The sequence below is a fragment of the Ascaphus truei genome, chromosome 4, assembly GCF_040206685.1.
Source record: "Ascaphus truei isolate aAscTru1 chromosome 4, aAscTru1.hap1, whole genome shotgun sequence".
In the NCBI taxonomy this organism is placed as follows: domain Eukaryota; kingdom Metazoa; phylum Chordata; class Amphibia; order Anura; family Ascaphidae; genus Ascaphus; species Ascaphus truei.
This window is the reverse complement of record NC_134486.1, coordinates 28,136,007-28,159,232: the sequence shown is the minus strand read 5'-3', so window position 1 is coordinate 28,159,232 and position 23,226 is coordinate 28,136,007. Positions and strand designations below refer to the sequence as shown.

General features: G+C 41.9%; 1 protein-coding gene across 3 annotated transcripts in view; it reads left to right on the top strand.

Moving 5' to 3' along the window:
- Positions 1 to 23,226, top strand: part of XDH (xanthine dehydrogenase) — a 91,259-nt gene that overhangs the window by 28,322 nt on the left and 39,711 nt on the right. For all 3 annotated transcript variants that reach the window (XM_075595471.1, XM_075595472.1, XM_075595473.1), the window contains 9 exons: positions 107 to 193; positions 8,777 to 8,918; positions 11,111 to 11,203; positions 11,894 to 12,045; positions 14,306 to 14,399; positions 17,132 to 17,241; positions 17,666 to 17,850; positions 19,442 to 19,616; positions 21,416 to 21,505. In XM_075595471.1, coding sequence (XP_075451586.1) covers positions 107 to 193; positions 8,777 to 8,918; positions 11,111 to 11,203; positions 11,894 to 12,045; positions 14,306 to 14,399; positions 17,132 to 17,241; positions 17,666 to 17,850; positions 19,442 to 19,616; positions 21,416 to 21,505 — 1,128 coding nt within the window. The remainder of the gene's footprint in view (positions 1 to 106; positions 194 to 8,776; positions 8,919 to 11,110; positions 11,204 to 11,893; positions 12,046 to 14,305; positions 14,400 to 17,131; positions 17,242 to 17,665; positions 17,851 to 19,441; positions 19,617 to 21,415; positions 21,506 to 23,226) is intronic.

The window sequence follows — 23,226 nt, the reverse complement described above, 5'->3', positions numbered from 1 at the left end:
AAAATCAGTGAGCGTTTACAGGTCTGACAGTAGTATATAAAATTACAATGGTATTCCAATAGTACTGTATATGTTTTCTTAAAATACAAAGTGTTTTTATCCACAGATGGTAATGTCCTCAGCATTGTTTAATCCAGCCGAATTTCAACCTTTGGATCCTACACAGGAGCCCATTTTCCCGCCGGAATTATTGGTAAGCGCAGTCCTTCATTACGCAGTGTAACATACAGGATAATTATTAACCTGGTGTGAGGAATTAAAGTACGTGCATGCTGTTTATTGTTGGGTTATAAAAAAGGGTTCAAGCATATGTATATATCTCTTTGTTATTATTAGCTATTGCATTTGTGTATGTCTCCGTGCTTATCTCCTATTTTGTTTGCACTGTGGAATATTTTGGACCTTCTAGTTTAATGATGATAACAACAACAAATCCCAATTTAAGATGTGAGTGAAAAATACAATTTACTAAAGACAATTTCTGGCTCGTGACAGAGGCCATCAAGTCATTTATTTATTTATTGTTTAAACTCAGTATTTTTATGTTCAATAATTTTAACTGGGGTACAGAAAAGGAAAATCAGGAGCGCAAGGGGGAAGTTATATCAGTGAATGACCAGAAAAGTCATTTGGTACAGTGTGTGATACAAAAAATGTAATTATTGTTGAGAAATAGGTATTGTAGGTACAGTTCAAAGTTGGAGCACATCATTATTAATTGTTTCATTGCCATGCGATCAAATGGATTTACATCCAATCCCCAATTACAATTAGTTTAGCGCTATTTGCAAAGACAAAATATTTAACTTGTCATTTGCTATAAAGTCTAAAGAGAGCGTACAATTTTTTGGACCGCTTTCTTTGCTGATCCAGGGGTCCCAAATCTCAGAAAATTACTTGAGAGTCCTTTAGAAAACCTGTAAGCTTTTCTGAATAGATTTGTAGCACCCCCTGTGGGAGTCTGCTCAGTTTCACGGGTAAGGCTGCGTCCAGGGTTACAGCAGCCCGTGCGGCAGCGCGCTGCTGCTGAGGGAAAGCGGGTGCTTTCCCTGGCCTTGGTTCGCGCGCCGTCCGGGGGCATGTCGGGGGCGGGCCAGTGACGTCACTGAGCTGGTTCGCCCTCATTGGGCGAACCACTCACATGACCGGCTCTGCGCTCCCGTGAGAGCTTGAAACTACATTTTTTTAAAGACCTACGCTTCCGCACACTTGCGGAAGCGTGCGCGACCCCCTGCTAAAGCCGCTCTCATTGCGGCTGCAGGGGCTCACTGGTAAGCGAGAGCGTGTCTCAGCGCGGGTCAGTGGGCAAGCACTGACCCTGGACGCAGCTTAATAGAGAGGTAAGAGTTAACTTCCTGCTGTACCCCTCTCTGCTACAATGTTGCAGAATAGTCAGACAAGGGGCCTGTTTGCTTCCAAATTCTGGAATAATCACATGTCCGAGATGACTCAGCAGCTCATTCTATTCTGCCCAGTGATAAGGAAGGGGAGTAGGGTATAAACAAGAGGAACCTAGTGCCCCACCCTCAAATCTCATGTGGACCCAGAGGCTGCAGATCTCAAGTGTCCATAGTTGTTCCTGTGATAGGGTAAGAAGCCCCTTCTTTGTTTTCCAGTATAAAGGGGTCCTTTTATATGGTCCTGGCCAGGTTACCCACATTAGGAGATTATTGACCACCTTATTATAGGTTCTCCAAGGATACCTGAAGGTATCTGCTGTGGAATTACACAGGGGAAGTATGTCCCTTAGTTCTGATCTCAGTAATAGGGTTGAAGGTCTGGGAAAGAGATGGCCCAAGCTTAAAGATCTCAGTGGTTGAGGAAACGCCTGTTCAACTGTATGCTAGTTCTGGAACCAGAGAAACAGGAGGTAGCTATAATATACCAAATAGATAAAGGGGTAGCCTAAAAAGAGGACACCTGAAGTTATGTACAGGGTATGATCTTGCAACTCACAGTAACCAGATAAGAAGAAATGTGCCTTCTTGGGGAATGCCGAGTGAGCACCCCAAGGAAGATCTGTTTATGGGACTGTTCCTGCTTTGTTCAGTTGTTATGTTCAAATAAATGATATAAAAGTTCCTGGTGCCCTTTGCTTCTAACCTGCATGGATATTAGCCCCTCGAGAATCAAGGTAAAAAGTGAATTGCACTTGGCACAACATCCAATAGACATTGGGACACTTTGGTTTGGCTCCTCTTCTGTTAGCCGGGGGAAGAGGTGTAACATTATGTACAGGAGACGTGCGTTGGGCAGATAAACGTAGGCTTTTATTTAGCCAAAGTGCAGGAGCATCTCAGTGAGCAAAGGCACGAACTAATAAACCAACGGCATTGAGTTTGAACTAGGGGAGTCTGGTTCAAATCTCAGGCACCAAAGAAAAAATAGATTGTAAGCTCTACGGGGAAGGGACTCGTGCCTGGAAAAATATATATGCACACTGTGCTATACACGGAAAAATATTATTATTATAAAGTCCAGGCTTTTCTTAGGCCAATGTCCTGGTTTCGCAGCGGATGAAAGTCAATCGACGTCTATATAGTAACTGGGTGTCACTATGCATCTGGGAGATGCACAAGTGGCCGGCACACTGCTCTGGTGTCCCTTGTTTGATAATGCAGGTCTTAGTAGTGAGACCTACAGTAGTACGGTAGTGGCAATTTAAGCAAAACAATAAGCAACGAACGAAGCCTGTATATTTATATTTGCAGAACAAAAGACGGCGGATTTAGAGCTTGTTCGATAATGCAGATTGAAAATTCAAAATGCGTTAAATCACAGGTTGGCTTCTTCAGAGGTGCAGTCACCTTGAAAGAGACCCTGTCCACTCAAATAGACAGGCACATGGAAGGGATTTAATGTCCCCTGTACGTTCTATATAAAAGAGATTGTTACTTTGTGCTTGAAGTGCTTTCAAGGTTACAGTCAACAAAATAGATATCCCTCGGAGGTATGCTAATAGTAGACATTGTGCACAGCTAGGGTTAGCTCACACTGCTAGAGCTGTATCTCTATTTTGTATCCTACTTTGAGAGCAAACAAATCAAGCAGTAGATGTAGCATACCTAGATTTTAGTAAGACCTTTGACACATAGTCCCACATAGAAGACCAATGAAGGTAGATTTGAGGAATGATCAAGAGTGGGGCAACTACAAATTAATGACATACTGTAGTGCAACATAATGCACCTATCTGGGTCAAAAAAAAAAATCCCCAAGCACAATACAGGATTAATGGCTCTATAATGTCAATTACTATAGAGGAAAGGAACCTGAGAGTCTTTATTTCGGCTGACTTTAAAAATAGGCAAGCAATGTAACAAAGCAATAGGGAAAGGCAGCAGTCTTTTAGGTTGTGTATGGAGAGGTATTAGCAGAAAATGAGAGGTGGTGATACCACTTTATAGATCATTAGTAAGACTTCAGCTAGAGTTCTGTGTTCAATTCTGGAGACCAAATAAAATGCAGATTTCGAAGACATAAAGGGTTCCAAAAAGTACTGGAGGGAAGTACATTTCAGACAAACAGAAGTGCAAACAGAAAAACCTAGGCGCTAACCTGCACAGTCAAATCCAGGGAATGAATGGAAAAAGGTGTATATTACCAATGATGAAAGGTGCCCCTAGGCAGTGATGAGGGGAAGCCTAGGTAAATGTGAATCCCTTCTGCCACAACCCCAATGGGGATTATCCAAATCCCTGGACAGGAGAAAACAAAGAACAAGGGGGAGAAAGGGTTTGAAGAACAAAGGCAATCAGGATTCTAATCAGGAAAAACACACAAACCTAACCTACAATGAGGTTAGGTGAACCGGGGGGGGGGGAAATAAAAATTATAATCCACGATACTTAAACGGGCAAGTGTAAGTACAGGTGTATTAGAGAAAGAAGGGGAAAGTTTGCGCCAAAAAAGAATTTTGCCTACTATTCAATATGTGGTTCCAGTCCTTTCCACAAAGTGATTTCGCTGCCTGAGTCTTTCAGAGGTTATTCACCAACCTCTGTATGGATATGAGTAGAAAAAGGGTGAAATGTCCTCAGGCGCGTCACTCTGCTTACGGCTCCACGACGTATATTATATGCAAAGCAAAGGAGAGAGAGAAGGGCCACAGTGAAAAATGACAGCTCAAAGTTTTGCACACTTTTTCATCAGGGTAGGGAGAGGGGGGGGGGGGGGTTAAAAGGGGTGAGAGATGAAGACAAGGGATGACTTATATTAAATCAAACTTGTTGACTGGAGACACACTCACATTAAATCTCTAAAAACTTGATTTGATGTCTCCTCCTCTTTTTGTAATTATATAGACTGTAGGCGAGGAAGTACTCTCTGGTATATCAAGATTTCTGGTATCTTGAACAGATGTCTTCTCCTCTATGTATAGTTGAATGGATTGAGGCCGAGGAGATGCCTCCTGATATCTTCCTTAGTAAAAGAATAAAAGGGAAAAAATAGTGCAATACAGTTTATTAATGAGTGAAAAATAGAGATTTAAAACTTACAAGCGACCGATAAATTCGAGCATAGGAAGGAGATGCCGCCAGACTCCACAGCTTGTCCCTTTCTGGGTTGTGGTGTCCCGTCTCGGCTGATTCCCTCTTGGCAGGTGTTTCTTGTCTGTGTTAGGTTATAGGTGGCTGCAGTGCGGATGTCCAGAGCCCGTGCACAGGCTATGTCCTCCTCCTCCGGCCGCCTATCTCCCCTGTACAGACAGTTCTCGGCTTCCCTGCTCCGCTGCGCATGCGCATGCGCAGACGGCGAGATGCTGGGCCAGGGAAAACAAACTCCTCGCTATGGTGGCTTGTAGAGACCAAAAAACGTCAGACGCGTTTCGCCAATGCTTCCTCAGTGACGTCAGCAAGTTCGGGGTAGCAGCAGTCTTTTATACCTTGTGGATTCTCCGATCTTAACCTTAACAATGCTGGTTTTGCTCTGACTGTATATGATTTCATTTTCAGCCAATATACTAGTACATCAATTAAACATACACAAAAATACATTAAAATTTTGGTGTTGCACATTACATAATTTTAAGAACAGGTGGCATATTTAGAAAACCTTTATTAATCATATGCCTCCTGTAGGAGTTAAAAAGGAAGTCTAAAAATAGAGATCAAATGAGCAGTTCAGATAGAAAAAGGTAGTTAAAACCTATAAAATATATATTTGAAATTTTAAAATGTACTTGTATGAGTTTATAAATTGAATTGGAAGTCTTAAAAGAGGGAATTGTTAAAAGACATTATTTAAATAAACTTATTTGAGTTAGATGGCTAATATATGATATTTAAAACCATGGATTTCTGAAGATGCCGTCTGCTTCACATAAATATTTTTAACACGACGTTTGCAATAAATACTTTTTAATAAAACTATTGTTATTTTGACATGCTAAATGACTAATATAATATGCGTAATTAATCAGAGTCTTTGTTTATTTGAAAAGGGTTTTTTAACAATAAGGGAGAAATGCGGTGATTTCCATATCCAAATTTAACCCCTTAGGTGCCAAGGTTTGGAGTGTGAAAATCCAGAAGGATTCTCTTCTATTAATTTTCTTAATGTAGTCTCCTCCCCTCCAGTCGGGTTTAACAATTTCAATCCCAAAGAATTTTAGACAAGATGGGTTTTGGTTATGTTTAATTTTGTAGTGGTTTGAGACACAATGCGTCTCTAAACCATTGCATATATTTCTAATATGTTCTCCCAATCTTGTTTTAAGTTTCCTTATTGTTCTACCCACATACTGTAGGTTACAGCCATACTGTAGCACATAGATCACCCCTTTACTGTCACAGGTGATATGTGATTTAATATTATAATTTAAATTGGACACGATGCTGTTAAAGGAAGTTACCCTACTGTTAGTTAATGTATTATTCCTGCAGGCCTTGCAGTTTAAGCATTTTTTAAAGCCCTTTGTTAGTTGATCTAACCAACAGCTTTTGGTTTTAGGGGGTAAAAAGCTGGGCACCAATTTCTGCTTGATATTTGGTGCTCTTGAAAAAATTGCAGTAGGCTTGTCTCCAATTATTCCTTTTAAAAGGTCATCTTGTTTTAAAATAGGCCAATGTTTCTTTAAAATCCCTTCAATTTCTTATGAGTTTGTGCTGTAGGTTGTGGTAAAAGGAATAAAAACATCTGATTGGTTTTGTGTCTTTTTATTGTTGTACACTAGCATGTCTTTTCTGTCAACCTCCCCTACTTTTTGTAACGCTTTGTTAATAGTTTCTATATTGTAGTCCTTCTCTAGGAACTTATTTTTCATAGGGATCATCTGTTCCTCAAAATCTCTTGTTTTAGTACAGTTGCGTTTTAAGCGCCGGAATTCCCCGTAGGGGACATTCTCCAACCAATTTCGCTTATGGCAACTATTGGCTTTGATAAAATTATTGCAGTTTACTGTTTTAAAATGTGTTTTCGTGTTAATGGCTCCTTGTTCAATAAAAAATTCTAAGTCTAAAAATATCACTTTGGATATACTGGAATCATGAGTAAAAATCAAATTTAAATTGTTGATGTTTAAAGTGGTAAAAAAGGTCTGTATTGATTCGAGGTCGCCTTTCCATATGATGATAATATCATCTATATAGCGTTTGTAGAGCACCAGGTTTGCCTCCCATGTCTCCCATGTCTTGTTGGGCCAGATTACTTGATCTACCCACCATCCAAGAAACAAATTAGCATAACTGGGGGCAAACCTGGTGCCCATTGCGGTCCCTCGTTTCTGCAAAAAATATTCCCCCTCAAACCAAAAAACGTTATGATGTAGAATAAAACCAATCCCCTCTATTAAAAAACTCTTCTGTGTGTCTTCTAATTCTAAGTATTTATCTAGACAATACCTCGTGGCATCACACCCCTGCACATGATCTATACATGTGTAGAGTGATGTGACGTCACAAGTAGCAAGTATATAGTCAGACTGCCATTGAATCTTCTCTAGTGATTGTATCACCTGTGTTGTGTCTTAAATGTATGAAGGTAACTTTTTAACTGCAGGTTGCAGGATGATGTCTATATAGGCAGAGAAGTTCTGAGTTAGGGAGCCGATCCCAGATATTATGGGTCTTCCTGGGGGGTTGGTTAAAGATTTATGCATCTTTGGCAGGTAATAAAAGACTGGTATTCTCGGATTCTGAGTTGTTATAAATTCATGTTCTTTTTTTTAGAGAATCCCTTTCTCAAGGCCATCATCTAACAGTTTTGAAAGTTCTTTTGTGTAAGATGTAATTGGGTTCGATCTTAATTTTACATATGTATTAGTATCCCCCAAAAGTCTTTCTGCCTCTTTTATGTAGTCTGAAGTATCTAAAATCACCACTCCACCTCCTTTGTCGGCTGGTTTAATTACCAGCTCTTTATTATCGGCTAATTTATCCAAGACTTCTCGTTCCTTCTTAGTAAAGTTCGGTCTTATTTTACTTTTTCTAGTTCCTATTTTTCTTAAATCTTCTTCCACCAGCTTCTGAAAGGTTTCCAAATATGGGCCCCTACAGAAGCTTGGGTAGAATGTGGAGGTTTTTTTTAATGACGTATGTGTAAAGAGATTATTTGTATCTCCTCCACCCGTCAGGCCTATATCTCCCTGGTCAATCTTAGTTTTTTCAAAGTACCTTTTCACGGTCAGTCTTCTTACATATTTCTGAGCATCCATGAATGTTTGTAATGCTGACGCTCTATTAGATGGGGCGAAATTGAGCCCTCTACTTAAGTACAGGTGCATCGGGGGGTTTCTGTGTTACTCCAACTCTCCTGCCCCGGTCCAAACAGCAGGGAACCGTGGTTGCTGGCAGACAGTGATGTAACGTTGGAGACTCTCACTCTGCAAATCTTTCTCAAAGGCTCCCGCATGTGGTGGTGTACAGATGGTGAGGCAGACGTGTTAACAATGAATCAATCAATTTATTGAAAAGTTGAACATATAACAATGCACTCACATCAGAAACAGACTCCCAGGTCAGCGCCCGTAGTAAGGTAGCAAGCCCTGCAACGGAGGTCCCTGCCGCGGCGTCTGGAAGCCAGGGAAGCGTGGTGATGATGTGCGGCTGCTTGCGACTGCTACGGAGGCCCCTCTGGGACAAAAAAGATCAGCTGGTCGGAGCTACGCGTTTCGCAGAGTTCGGCTTCATCAGGCTCAGGGATATTCATTGAGTGGTCTATTCATCTTATATAGACCCATATATTAATTAAAAACCGCCCCCACCTGTCTCAAAATGGGAGGGATGGAGGCTGGCTATGCCTCCATCGCTGCATCTTGCTGAATAAACTTGCAGCTTTAGCTACTTAGCCTAAATGAGGCATACAGCTCTATTAACAACACATGATGGATCTGTGTTCATATTAACCCTTTTGGCCTAACAGAAGTGCTAGAACAAGGAGCCATGCTCTGCAGCGGGAGGGTGGCAGGCTGAGGGGAAATGTGCGGAGGTACAGGAGGGGGATTTGTAGAATCGCCTCCTGACAGAGGTGGAAATGCAGTAAGGGAATGAAAACATTCTATGTAGAGTAAATCCTGGGCAAGTTCTTTCCGATCTCCATTTGCCTCAAACACATTGCGGGGGTCAGGGATTTGTAGCATCCTCCTTTCAGCACTGCACACACTGTCAGTATTACAAAGAATAAATAATCACACATTCTTATTCCTTGGCTTCTGATGGGAGTGCGTTTTAATCTCTTTTGCTGCCTGTTAACCCAAAAACATTGCGTTCTACATTATCTTCTACGAGAAAAAAAAAACATTTGAAAACGCGGCAAATTATTCTTCCTTTTTCCATAGGTTGAAAAATGTAAGCTTCTGAAGCCGCTTCAATTTGAAGGGGAGCGTGTGAAGTGGATTCAGCCAAATACTCTAAGTGAACTGCTGGCCCTGAAATCTCAGTACCCAGAAGCTAAGCTTGTGATAGGGAACACGGAAGTGGGTGAGTGAGTCAGCAGGAGAGTGGTGTGTTCTCTGCTATTCTATTCAACTTGTTGCTATATAATTGTGTTATCTTTTCCACTACAAGGGCTGTACAATCTGCCCCTTTCTAAAGCACAAGGTATATACAATATTGTCTATTGCAGCCACAAAATAAGATGTATATTTTGAAGCGGTGTGAACAGAAGGAAGGCTCCTGTTCGGTCGGGATACGTAGCCAAATAAAGTTGCTCACACAGAAATCAATGGAACTGATTAGGTAGGCAGACGCACTCCCAGCCATGGCTGGAAAGGGTAGAGGACCTCGCTGCAAAATCCCAAAAGTTATTGGTTGAGGGGGTGCTACCAGGGAAATATCCTAGGATAATGGGTGGTTGTACCAGAGGGTACAAGAAATAAAGAGATCCCCAAACGATGGTGCACACCTACTCATAAAGTAGTAAAGGTGATCGTAAAACAAAAACAATACTTTAATGGGTATAATTAAAATAAGGCACACAATAATTTGTGTAGTGTTGGCGAAATTAAAAAGGGGGGGGGGGTTTACCCTCCTGTTGGTCGGTAGCACTGATAGTGTGCTCTGTCACTATCCTTTCATCAAAATAGAGAGATAGGTAGGCATAAATAGCTCTGTTCACTCTTATTTATGCAGCCATAATGGCGTATTGTCTCAGGATATCTGCCATTAAACCGTGCGATACTGTCGCAGTTGATAATATACTGCACTGTATATCAGGAAGCTGGATAATAAGTAACTCGTTTTCTGAACCACAGAGGTGGATTAATCTACCCAGTATAATAGCAGCAACAATGTTTATTTTTGTATGTTCACAGAGTTTAAGCAAAAGGCTGTGCCACGGGCAGGTTTAATTGTCACATACAGTAATTCTAACAGATAGTGTGATTGCTATAGAACGGTGGTCTCTAAACTTTTCAGTACGAGGGACACATCGTATATTCTACAGACACACCGAGCAATATACTGCTCACAATCCGGTGAACCAGAGTACTCCTCACTAGTATAGTTGATAAATGTCATGTAATAAAGTTCCTTTTGCCACATCAATAGGAGAAACAGTCCATACACATGACTAGCGGTATTATATTAACCCCGTTGGGGTTAAATTTCGTACTCACGGCTTGGTGAAGGGTGGCACGCATGCAGTCCCACAGATCCGCAACTCCGCACATCCCCGTTTAACCGGTATACGTTGTCTTTGAAGTGCAGCAAACAACTGGCATATTAGAAAGCACAATGATGTTGAGCAGGATAACACTTACAAACTGCTGAACAGTCTCCTATTTGGGCGTGCTCCCAGGCGAAATCAATGTAGAAGATAGACGTTCCAATCCAGGAAAAATGCCGGTGGACAGCTTGCTCGCAAAAGGAAATGATGGGATGTCATGATCAAAAAGGATTTATTGATTAAAAAACATAGAAAAAAGTACAGACACAAACACTTACGCGTTTCACACGCAGCTTATCCCTAATCCCTAAAGCAGCGGAGGTGGCACCCATTTTCTGCTATCCAAGTAGAGGCAGGTTGCCCATGTTCTGGTCATCTTTTCTTTAATCTCACCTGGTGTCAGTAACTCATAACCCTCAGTACATATTATTACTTTGTGCTTGAAGTGCTTTCAACAAAATAGATATCCCATGGAGGTATGCTAATAGTAGACATTGTGCACAGCTAGGTTTAGCTCACACTGCTAGAGCAGTGGTATAGAAAAGCAATGGTTGTGGGTTCTAGTCCTATCGGGTTTGGCACCATTCCAGTCATTAGATTGGTGGCCTATTGTTATCAACTCGATATAGTTGGTATCTAAATCCTTTTAGGAAGTGTGGGATGGGACTTATTTAAAATATAGTTTGAATGTCCATTAGCATATCTCCCAGCCAGGTACTACAGGTGTGTGCTCCTTTATCAGCACTGGGATGTTTCCCTAATTTATTTGGAAGGACATTTGAGGGGATATATACTGTATATATAACTGGAGACACTTAATACATTTGAATCTCTTGCTCAATAATCCGAAATTGCGCATTCACCTTTTTTTTTTTTAGAGTTATTCACAGACCAAACGAACCAGCTGCTCAGAGGCAAATCCAGATCTGCAACAACAAAAAACTCTATTCTTGAGAATAAAATAATAAAAAAAATCAGAAACTAATAGATATAATGTATTTTAAAGGTATTGAAACAAAGTTCAAAAACATGCTGTACCCAGTGATAATTGCACCTGGCTGGATTTCAGAATTAAATGCAATCCGGCACACCCAGGAAGGTAAGTAATTCACCTTTCTAATATTGTCAAACAATGTTTTCAATCATTTACTTAATTGCAAAGCCGTGAGTCCTGGTCTTATTTCCCCTGCCAGGCTAGATGATTGCATTTGTGATCCTCCTACATAAAACTACATGTAATCCTTTCTTTTCCTACCTAAATATGTTTGTTTGTTTGTTTTTACTATGGCAGAGAATAGAAAGGGCAAAACGATATAAATTCACAAACTATTTTCCAAATTATGCTCCACTGTCTACACGCACGCACACATATGCATGCACGCACACACACACACACACAAACGCACGCACACACATGCATGCACGCACACACACACACACGCACACACACTATAGACTGTATGAAGGAGTAGCTCAGTGAGTAAAGACCCCGACTCTGCAAAACATGAACCGAGATCAATTCCTGGTGTCAGTTCCTTGGGACCTTGGGCAAGTCACTTGATCTCCCTGTGCCCCACGCTTGAAAAACATTGATTGTAATCTCATATGGGTAGGGACTGTCTGTAAAAGAATCCTATGTTCTGTGCCCTATCCTGTAATTGTGAAGTGCTTTGAGTCCCATTGGGAGAAAAGCACTAAATTTAAAAAAGTTATTGGTTATTTTTTTTGTAAATAAATGTCTTTTACATCTTTGACCTTTTTCTTTTTTTTTCAAACGTTTCCTTTCCAGGTATCTGCTTTGGAGCTGCCTGCAGTTTGACCAGTATGGGTGAAGTCTTAAACAAAGCAGTGGCTGACCTCCCATCTCACAAAACAGAAGTGTTCCAGGGAGTTCTGGAGCAGTTGAGATGGTTTGCAGGACAGCAGATCCGGAACGTTGCGGTAGGAACACCCATCACACAGAAAACTAACTGCATCCAAAGGAACACTCACTGAATCAGAAATACTCGTTTCCAAATATCCTGGGAGCATCTGGGAAACTACGTCATGTGCAACCTCTGGATGCTGGAAATACCTGATATTAGAAAATTTGTTTTTTAAATTTATGCTAATAGCTATTATAAGTGTTATTTGTTCCAAACTTTGTAAATACTTTCAGTTAATCCAGTCCCTTAAATTAGAATTTAGGTCCACAATTCCTACTGGGAAAAGCTCTTAATCAAGATTCATCTTCCATATGTGTCAGCTTTCTGGCTCCCAGTAATTTCCCTTTGAGGATCTCTGTTTCCTCAGTAGCTAATTTTTATTTTTTTTATTTTGTAATAATGACTTTGTCTCGAAACAAACCTAAAACAGCTATTCCCCCTAAACAACCCCTATTTCCTTTTTTACGGGATTGGAATGGGGTTAGGGTGGGTCCTCTGGTGCTGAGTATCTCCTGAGATACTTACCAGTGAAGTTACTGGTGTTTCTTCCTGTTTTTTAAAGGAGATGTTAAAGGTCATCCAATAGGAAGCCACAAGCGATGATTGTCCTTAGATTTGGTAGCCATTTGGTTCCTCCTGGATGGTGGCAGAAACCATGTAACATTCCCAGTAAGTACAGATGTAGCAAACCTTATTGTCTCTGGTGCCACTGCCATCTGCGGTCATGCGACCGCGGTGGTCACGGCGCTCTGGGATTAACACTGCGGGGGGAATCCCATTCGGAAGCATGAATCCCCCAGAGTACGACCCTGTCTCCGGCTCTATGGACTTTTGCTTCTTCGACTGCGGCAACAGGAACAGTGAGTCTTGCTACATCTGTAGCTCGGAAACTGGAGTAGCCCAGGAGCTAACAAAATAGCACAGTAGTTACAAAAAAAAAATGAGGGGTAACAAAAAGTGCGGGGGGGTTGTTGATGTTTTAAGAGCCACATTAAAATGCCACATACACATAATCTGAATATGTTCTAAAGACTAAATACATTTTCAATATCAAACCATTGCAAAGCATTGAACAGAACACCATGGTTGGCAAAGGAAAGGAACCCCATTGAAAGCAATTCGAGATTTTCCTTTGATATACAGTATGTGGTATAATTCTTTTGCCCAAGTTTTGTAGCTGGGAGACTTCATTAAATAACCTCTATATACCTTTCTGAAACACTAGTGCCGTCGATAACCTTTAACTACTTGAATATACAACCCAGTTAACATCTGGAGTGGGCGTACAGTAGCAAACTAAAGAGAACCTTGTCGGGACACATTGCATCAGATGTAGGAAACGTGCTGGTATAGGTTTAGGCAAAAGCAGAATCTGCAGAGGCACAACAATTCTAATACACCCCATTATAAAATCATCCCCATGTAATTCCACTCAATCCGGTTTCTTACACTGGAATGAACGGTGTGACTCTAAAGACGTGAGCCATATTTAAAATATAAAATATGCTGTATTGAGCATATAGAAATTAAGAGAAGACAAAGTTATTTTGGCCGACAGCGCTCAAAAAGAACAAATATATAACAAATAGGGATTAGAGCACTGAATATTGGTGGGCTTCACACTACCACATTAACATTATATATAACATTATATGAGAGTAGAACATGTATAACAGCACTAGGAGAAAATAATAATGCACGTGCTGGAATACACGTTCTATTCCCATACAAATAAATAAAGCCTGAATGACTAGGCCAGAAGATGCATTGTTCAGCATATGATAATACCAATCGTTGGGGGTCATTTATGAAAGTGCATTGTGCCGATACAGCACTGCAACACGAAAACACCCTTTGACACAAATTGGGGATTCCGGGGACCCTAATGACCCCCATTGACTTGTGTTAGTAAACCGGACTAATTACAGTTCTGCATTGTATTTTGTACGGTTATGCAACTAGTAATATTTTGGTGTCTGGCAAAGGGAGACTCGCAAGCTTGTAAACACTTCAGGGAAAAAAACAGGAAAAGGCTTCCGTTTTTTAAATTTAAACAATGATTGCTATATATGCTATATATTTAATGTTACTGTGCTTGGTATATAGGTATATATGTATATAGCCAAAAATACCTGACCTACTCAAATATTTGCACCATAACAAATAAGGGAATGATGTTTTGTTTCCTCCCCCCCCCCCCCTGTGTCTCAGTACTGTTTTTCTGAGGCACAGATTAGTTTTTCCCCGCAGTACATTTTGTGATCATTTGTTTGCAGGCCGTTGGAGGAAATATAATGACAGCAAGTCCAATATCTGATCTGAACCCCGTATTCATGGCAAGTAGATGCAAACTGCACCTGATCTCGAAAGGTAACATTGCTTTTCAAAGTACAAAAGAACGAATTGTGCAGCGCCACCAATAATAACTACAATTGACTGACCTCAATTGGTGTAGTGTATTATAATGGCTGCCAAACTACCTTTGGTCAGATAGAAAAATGCTATGCTAATATAAATACTGTATGGCGCCCAATATTAATATGTACAATGTGACAATTCACATACAATGAATTACAAATGTTGCTAATGCAACCATAATAATACAACCATGTGAAAAACTCTGATCAAACAAAAAGCGGTGGCTGCTAGGGGGGGGGGGGGGGGTATTTGCTTTTTGTTTGATCAGAGTTTTTCACATGGTTGATTTATTATGGTTGCATTAGCAACATTTGTAATTCATTGTATGTGAATTGTCACATTGTATATATTAATATTGGGCGTCGTACAGTATTTGTATTCAGCATTGCTTTCCATAGTGCTATACCAGGCTACAGTAGAGGTCTTAATGATGGAGAAATATAAAGTGACATGTTCCTGGAGAAGTGAAATTTGTATATTAAGAAATAAACCTCTACAGTACATGCTCTGGAGATGAACTGCATCAGATTAACTTGTTTTGCTGCCAGACGAGCATTCAAACAACCTTGAGAGGAGATTCATGGTGGAGTAGAGCTGCTGCCATTCCAGGACAGTTCTAGATTTATGGCTGATAGTTTGAACATGTTATTTGATATTCGATATTTATTCGAGAATTAGAGGCTCAGTGAGTAAAGACACTGACTGTGACCAATGACACTGAGTTTGGATCCTGGTTTAATTCCCAGTGTCAGCTCCCTGTTACCTTGGGCAAAACACTTTATCTCCCTGTGCCTCGGGTACCAAAATCATAGATTTTAAGCTCAATCCTGTTTAAAGGTCCCACATCAACTACACTCTTGCTAGCCATGCTTCAAGTTGTATTTATATTAGTTTAATCAACTAAGAGATCAGTAAGAGGATGTTGATGGTGTAGTTGTGCATATATTCTTTTAAACTCTCAGTTCAAAGCATAGTTCCAATAATAAATACATTAGTTTGGCACATAGGAAAAATGTCCACCGGATTAGCAATATACAGTACCCGTATATTGTATATATCAGCTAGCTATGCCAACTGTCTGGTCCCACAGATAATGTTTGGGCACCCATAAATTGGCTGTAATCAAAAGGTTGCGTTTATAGTACTGGCTACAGTGACGGCGACGCTACCCGTGATGTCATACGTCGCTGTAGCGAAAGTTGCACACTGGCGTGCGATGTCGCTGGCGGTAAAGAGGCTATGTGATTGGCGGCTGCCAGTCACATGGTGTGGCTGTGTCTGGAAATCTCAAATTCTTTTGACTACAGCGATTTTGGTCGCTGTGACGTCACACGTCGCCGTCGCGCCCACTATGGACGGTCGCTACGGACTGCATTAAATTGCTTTGCGGATGCACGCCGTCGCCATCTTTGCAGCCAGTACTATAAAAACGCAGCCTAAGGATTAGATATGAATTGGATTGAAGATATTATTGTTATTATTATCTACAACAAAAGTAAAGGATACGAGGGCCTATTATAATAGTGTATGCAAAAGTATTTGGAGGATGGAGAAGAAACTACTCCCAAATTGGCGAGGTCCACTTCAGAGTAAACCTGGATGGTAAAACTCTACGCTTTAAGACTCTTTTGTAGTTGTGCTGACATTTGGTCCCATGTTAAAATGGATAAGAAGTACAGAGTGACGCACTGTGCTCATTTGCATGTCATTACCCAGAATTCCTGACTGCAGTGGAAGCATTGTTTGCTAAGCGACAATGGGGACAGACAGGGTTACAGACCTCTCTGAGACATGCACATGCACCAAAAGTGGTATTTTTATTCAGTGGGTTTATGTCACTTTTTATTACCCACCATAACTTGTTTAATGTCTGGTTATACCCATGTACCAGCTTCACATTGCATAGCCAGCAACCAACCTCGCACTGAGACCCAAATGGTTGAAACAGCCACCTGGAAGTAGGCTTACTGGCTATGTACTTCTTTAAACCACGCTGTGCTCAAAGGTCCTGTAATACGGCAGGTATAACGTTATACGGGTCCATATTAAAATGGATAAGAAGTAAAGAGTGACTCGCTGTGCTCATTTGCATGTCATTACCTGGGCAGGGGGGTTGTAGAGGCTACTCGCCTGGGGAGGGGTAAAAGGGGCTACTGGGCATGTAAGGGGTACTGGGCCAGGGGAGGGGGGAATGGAGGGGGTACTTGACCTTTGCAGGGGGTACAGGACCTGGGGCTAAAAGGGGGTAATGGGGAAGGAGTTAAAGGGGTATTGGTACTGGGCATGGGGAAGGGGGTAATGGATATGAGCATAGTGGGCTTACCTGGGGCCCACGGATGGGCCTGCAGGCCCCATGGAGGCCCCACAGAGAGAGAGAGCCTGTGGAATCCCTCCTTCCAGGTGGGTGTTGCCCAGAAAAGGGAGGACCCTGCAGGGGGTGCCTGGGGAAAGGGAAAACACTGCAGAGGGGGCCTGGGGAAAGGGAAAACACTGCAGAGGGGGCCTGGGGAAAGGGAAAACACTGCAGAGGGGGCCTGGGGAAAGCCCTTTTTGTCTGTGCAGGTGCAGGCAATAAACTCATGGGGGTGGGGGGGGGGCTTGACTGACCGGGCCTGGGTCGGCAGCCCTGATTGCAATTTCAGTAAAGAGCCCTCAATATGACTCCATACCATATTAATTTACAGAAGGCAAAAGGACTGTACAGATGGACGAAAAGTTTTTTACTGGATACAGGAGAACTGCATTACAGCCACAGGAAATACTACTGTCTATTGAGATCCCCTATTCAAAAAAGGTGAGGGTCAGCTCGAACCCAATAGATTAAAGAGGAGAAAATAAATACTGCAGGGTTGTTCTCTCTCTTTCTAGCGAAACCTCAAACGCGCAGCCCTGAGGGAAGCGAGGCGTCTGCCTGTCATTTTTCATTTAAATTATTGAATGGCAACAAAATACCCAATTCTGAGTGTTTGCTTCATTTACGTTCCAAATGTGCATGTTGTACAATGTTAAATTGCATCTTGAAAGGCGTTATTGACCTACAGTATTTATAATGCAATTACAATGAAATGCAATTATTGTAGTTCAATGAATAGCCCCTAGTGTCAATTGTCAATTTTATTGCAAAATCTGTTTTTTAACAACATGCATTGGGCGGGGGCTGTGTATAATCATTGCAAAGGTAATTGAGAATGAATGAAGATCATTTCATGTTTCCGTAGTGGGAGTACTTCTCAGCCTTCAAACAAGCTTCGCGACGGGAGGATGACATAGCCATCGTCACGAGCGGGATGAAGGTTCTATTTAAAGAAGAGAGCTATCAGGTGGAGGACATACAGCTGAGCTATGGGGGGATGGCTCCCCTCACTGTCCTGGCACAAAATACTTCCAAGGCGCTTATTGGAAGGTAAAATATCCCAGGCTAATAAACGTAAACATTTAGAAAACATTAGTCATGAAGTTTTAGGTACTTGTGGAAAATATAATCCATTGAACATACAAATGTAGCAGTCTTGTGCCTAAGGAACACACACTAAAATGCAGAATATCGGAGAAATTACACTATAAATCTCTTCTCTCCTCCTTTTATTCTACAGCAAAAGCCTATTTCAGAGTCTGGATGGGAGAACTTTCTGAACATCACAGGTGGTAGTTGTGGTGAAGGAAGCACACAGGAATCAGGATGGCAAGAAACGTACTCTGTGTTTAGTTCATAAGCAGAGCAGGGCGAGACGTGTGACGTTTCGCGACACAAGACCCCCTTTCCTCAGACACCAGCTACTTGCCAAAGAGATGACGCTGTCTCCATGTGCCCCAGGGGGGGGGGGTGGAATCCTGACACACTCTGACACTCAGTATTTTCTTTGTTTTACTTTACTGTGCTTAAGAAACTAGTATTGTCATCTAAATGGGAATGTGAGTATTTCATAACAAACCTGAGGAAAGGGCGCTTGAAACACCACGTGCCCTGAAACGTCACACGTCTGTACCTGCTCTGCTTATGAATTAAACACGGAGTAAGATTATTACCATCCTGATTCCCATCTGCTTCCTTCACCAGAACTACTACCTGCAAATTGTGGATCCCGCTTGAGACCCCGGGATTAATGGAGGGTGAGCACCAGTGAGAGAACCATTTATTTAGTTATTTACGTGTAGCGCATCATATTATTGGCAGATAACACAAAGTTGCGTTACAATAACGTGACATTAAGCCCGTGCTAATGATTTTTGCCTGTTTTATAATTATCTTTGTGAATATGCATTAATCTCGGGGGAAATAACGTCCATTACTGTTTCAGGTAATGTGATGTCATGAGCCCTCAGTTAATGGAGCTTTGTGGAAATGGTTTTAAGGTTGAAATGCTCCTTTCTACAAAGATACATTCTTGGAAAGGGGAGGATGAGGTTTGCTGGAACTGTAGTCACTGTATGGAGGATTGTAGGGGCGGGACAGAGAGGGCATATGGAAAGAAAATGTTTTGTTTTCAAGAGTTGGTACATAATGTTGACGTACAGTATCTACATACATTTGTTTGTGGGATGCAGAGTGGGTGAAAGATGATGGAGAAGGTGTAGCGGTGCTTGAGGAGGAGGACTATAATATGGTGGTCGAAGTGGGCTGGTGGGTAGTTGCTTCTACATCCTGTATACGAAGTACCCAATGTTCAGCCTGCCTGAAACAAAAAGGAATCGAGATAACAAATGCCATTGACACATCATGCAGCAAACACCATATTACACTATCCTGCTCAGTGTTGGACACATTGGTCATGACGATCTCCTCTGCCTCTCCTTGGTCTCCTGAAGAGGAGAATTGTCTCTCTGTAACATGGTCTCTGGAGAATAGGAAAGGAGAGCAGACATTACTACTACAATAAAGACGCCTACATTATCAGGGGTTAACGTTAAAAATGAGCATGGGTATAGTTGTGCTTAACATTAAGACTGTTGGTATTAACCAGTGAACATCTTTTCCCGTGTTCTCGTGTATGCAGAGATTGGAATGACCGCTTGCTTCAGGATGCATGCCAGCTACTTGCCAAAGAGATGACGCTGTCTCCAAGTGCTCCAGGGGGGATGGTGGAGTTCCGGAAAACTCTGACACTCAGTTTTTTCTTTAAGTTTTACCTTACTGTGCTTAAGAAACTAGTATGGGATCTAAATGGGAATGTAAGTATTTCATAACACCCACTCACCTGCAGGAATAATGACATCCGGTATAGTGGTTGAGGAAAGTCCAGATAAATGCAAAAGAAGACAACAATATATCAATAAAGGTTATATACCTACTAACGTACTTATAATAAAGTACTTGCACTTACAAATTAAATGCGGCTTGTACTAATCATTTTCACCCCATCCGGAATAGCAGGGGTTAATCAGAAAAGGCCAGGTAAACTAGATATGGCCTGTACTGATGATTTTCTTCCCATCCGGAATAGCAGGGGTTAATCAGGAAAGGCTAGGTCTCCAAGGTATTCAGAGTATGCAATGGAAAGAAGAGAAAAAGAGCGAAAAAATAGTGGCACAATAACATTTATTAACAAGAGATTGGTTAGAACAATATTGCACTTCCATCCAATATGAATTAAAAGAGCGTTTTGGATAGCTTCGTGCGTGTGCTAGTTGGCTTCTCCGCTGTGATGGTAGACCTGCTCACACCAGATCTCACGGAGTCCACAACCCCCTTCAGTGATGTGTCAGTTGTGTCCGTCACCTCAGTTTTTAATGAGGGGAGATACTGCACCTCTCTTGCTCCCCTGTGCCTTGCGCACGGTCAGGAGTGCCTGGAGATGTTACAGCAATGTCTCCGCAGCATCCGCATCCACACACGGGGGTATCCACGGATCAAACAGCCGGCAGCTTCAGCAAAGGGGAATCCACACGTCATACAGTACGTGTCACGTCACAAATCTAACTAGTTTCGCCACTCTGATGAAGCAGTGGCGAAACTAGTTAGATTTGGACTTGCAAGCCACCGTAGCTCCCTGTGACTTGTGACGTGTGGATTCCCCTTTAGTGAACCTGCCGGCTGTTTGATACGGGGATAACCCCGTGTGTGGATGCGGATGCTGTCGAGACACTCCTGGCTGTGCGCAAGGCACAGAGGGGAGCAAGAGAGGTGCAGTATCTCCCCTCATTAAAAACTGAGGTGACGGACACAGCTGAAGAAAAAGCTGAAGAAAATCATCAGTACAGGCCATACTGTATGTAGTTTACCTGGCCCTTTCTGATTAACCCCTGCTATTCCGGATGGGATGAAAATTATCAGTACAAGCCACATTTAAGTGCAAGTACTTTATGATAAGTACTTTAGTAGGTATATAGCCATTATTGATATATTGTCTTATTTTCCATTTATCTGGATTATTCGGAACACCTATACCTGAGTCACAGCCAGGGGACATTTTTTTCTTCTCTGCTCACATTTGGAGGGGGGTGGAACTCCCTCCTGCACTCTGGCTGCTGGACTTAATTATATTTATATTGGACTCTTCAACCTTCCTCTATTTACACATTTGTGTTGTATTTACACTTTATTGTTTATTTAATGATATTAGGATAGTGAGTAGCGCTACTTTTTTTTTTTTTTTTTTTTAATCTTTTCATAAGTACCTGTATGTATTTTGGATTTCCACTGTGGTGTGCTGACATATAATAGGGGAGACTCAAAAGATAAACTATTCTAAAATAAAAAAAACCCTGCAATGTACCAAAAGTGAAATAATAATGCACAAACCCTTTATAGTGCTGATTATTGTCGTATGTATGTATGTATCTTCTGGATTACCAGGAGACATTCATATAGAATTTTTGTAGTTTAATAAATCATGATAACGGTGTGATAGATAATTATACTGTATATTTGCCCCCTCCCCCTCATGGTTGTACGTTTTGCATCCAGTTTTTAAAGTATGAAAATAAATCCCCTACGTATAAGTAATATGTTCCTGAATTTTCTTGTTTAGAATAATCTTGGTGAGACAATCCCTGTTAAGTATGAAAGTGCTACTGAGCTGTTCCATAAGCCTCATCCATCCGGCGTGCAGCTCTTTCAGGTCAGTAGTTCCATACATCAACATCAATGGTTTGATCATTTTCTAAGAATGTAGAAGAGAAAGTTAGCCCTTATTTTCTAGCACAAAGGGCAGACAGGCTTACTTTTGAGGGGATCTATCTATGGGCAGATAGAGGTTGTTTATAAACACACCTCTTTGAATGTGCAGTTCCCCAAGACCAAAATTAATTCTTGGCAGAGACATGTTAAGACACGTTTCCTTATCATTTGAAAGTCTTTGGACCGAGTCCCTTTTAAAATCCCCGTTGTCTGGGATAGAACAATATGGCAGAATCGGATGAATCTTACTTGTTTGATGTCATGGCCCTGATTTGGCAGGGAAAACCAATGAACCGTGAGGATGATAGATGTAAGGGATTTTGAGTACGAATAGCAACCAAACAGTCTTCCTGATACAGAGCCAATCCGTAAAAGTAAATGGCTAGGACAAAAAGGTTCCCCAAAACACACACTGCTAATCCTTGCCTACTCTGCAAGGATGGCTGCATCCCCAACTACGAGCACGAGGGGGAACAAACCCAAGAGCGGCGCTCTTGTACCTTCCACCCAATCCCGGTGACCACAAGCTCTCACTTGTAGCCACACATTTACTCTTCCACCCTGGTGGTTTCTGTGGGTAATGGAACCTGTGCTAACTCAGAGGGTTTCACGGCTCCCAAAAGTCACACAGCTAATCTAAACAATCACAGTGCATACAAAGTAACAATCCTAGCCTAACTCACTTAGAGGTAGTGTACAACCAACCAGGCAAAGAGGGAACCCACCAAGCGCATTGATCCTACACAGGGTACACTTCCACCCACTCCCGATAATCCCTGACTCACAAGTAGTCAGTCTCACTTCAATGACTAGTGTCCCTGTCTATAGTTACCTAGAAATTACTGGGGATGATGGGGCTCTGGCAGGGTCACAGAATTCCCAGTAAGCTCCCATACCAAGTAAAGCAACCCACAGTATATAACAAGTTCCTGAAAACCATGGGAGCTAGCACAAAGTTCAGACAATAGAACTAATAAACAATAGATTTTATAGAGAAGGCTACAGTACAGAATCAACAGCAGTAAATAAAAAGGGAGGGCAGTGGAAAAGTTCCTACAACTTACAGTATGTTCAGTTAAAGTTCATGGGTGCAGAAGGGTTCCTTGGGCTGGCCAGATGCAGCGGGGATTGCTGCATGCTCCAATGTATTCTAAGGGAGACAACACCACATCGAAATGTCTTCCTGGGTGAGCCTCACTCTAGGGGCAGTGCGTGCCCCTATAAGGGATTCTTGCTTCACTCACGTATATGGGCCGAAGCTGCACTAATCAGGGAGCTTACCAGCAGTAGTAGGAGCCAATGGGGATTGGCAACATCAGGGTGATGTCATAGCGCCCCCATGCCAATCAGAGACATGGTGGGCGACGCTTAGCAACTGGTCAATGGATAGGCCACATTTTACAGAAAAGAACCCTCTCCCTGGGCTTGAAAACCAGTGCCTGCGAGGATGAGGAAGGTCCTGGGTCCAGACATACTTGTCCTGGTCCAGACATCTGCTCTGGCCGAATGGACCCCAGGAAGACCCCCAGACAGAGTGGCACTAGCTCCAGGAACAAAGAGTCCCCACATAGCTGTGTTTCAAGATGGAGGGGAAACTTGTATAATTAGGTAAGGCAGAGGGGAATGGAGGACAGGCTGAGAAGTAGGAGGGAGCCTTGGGGC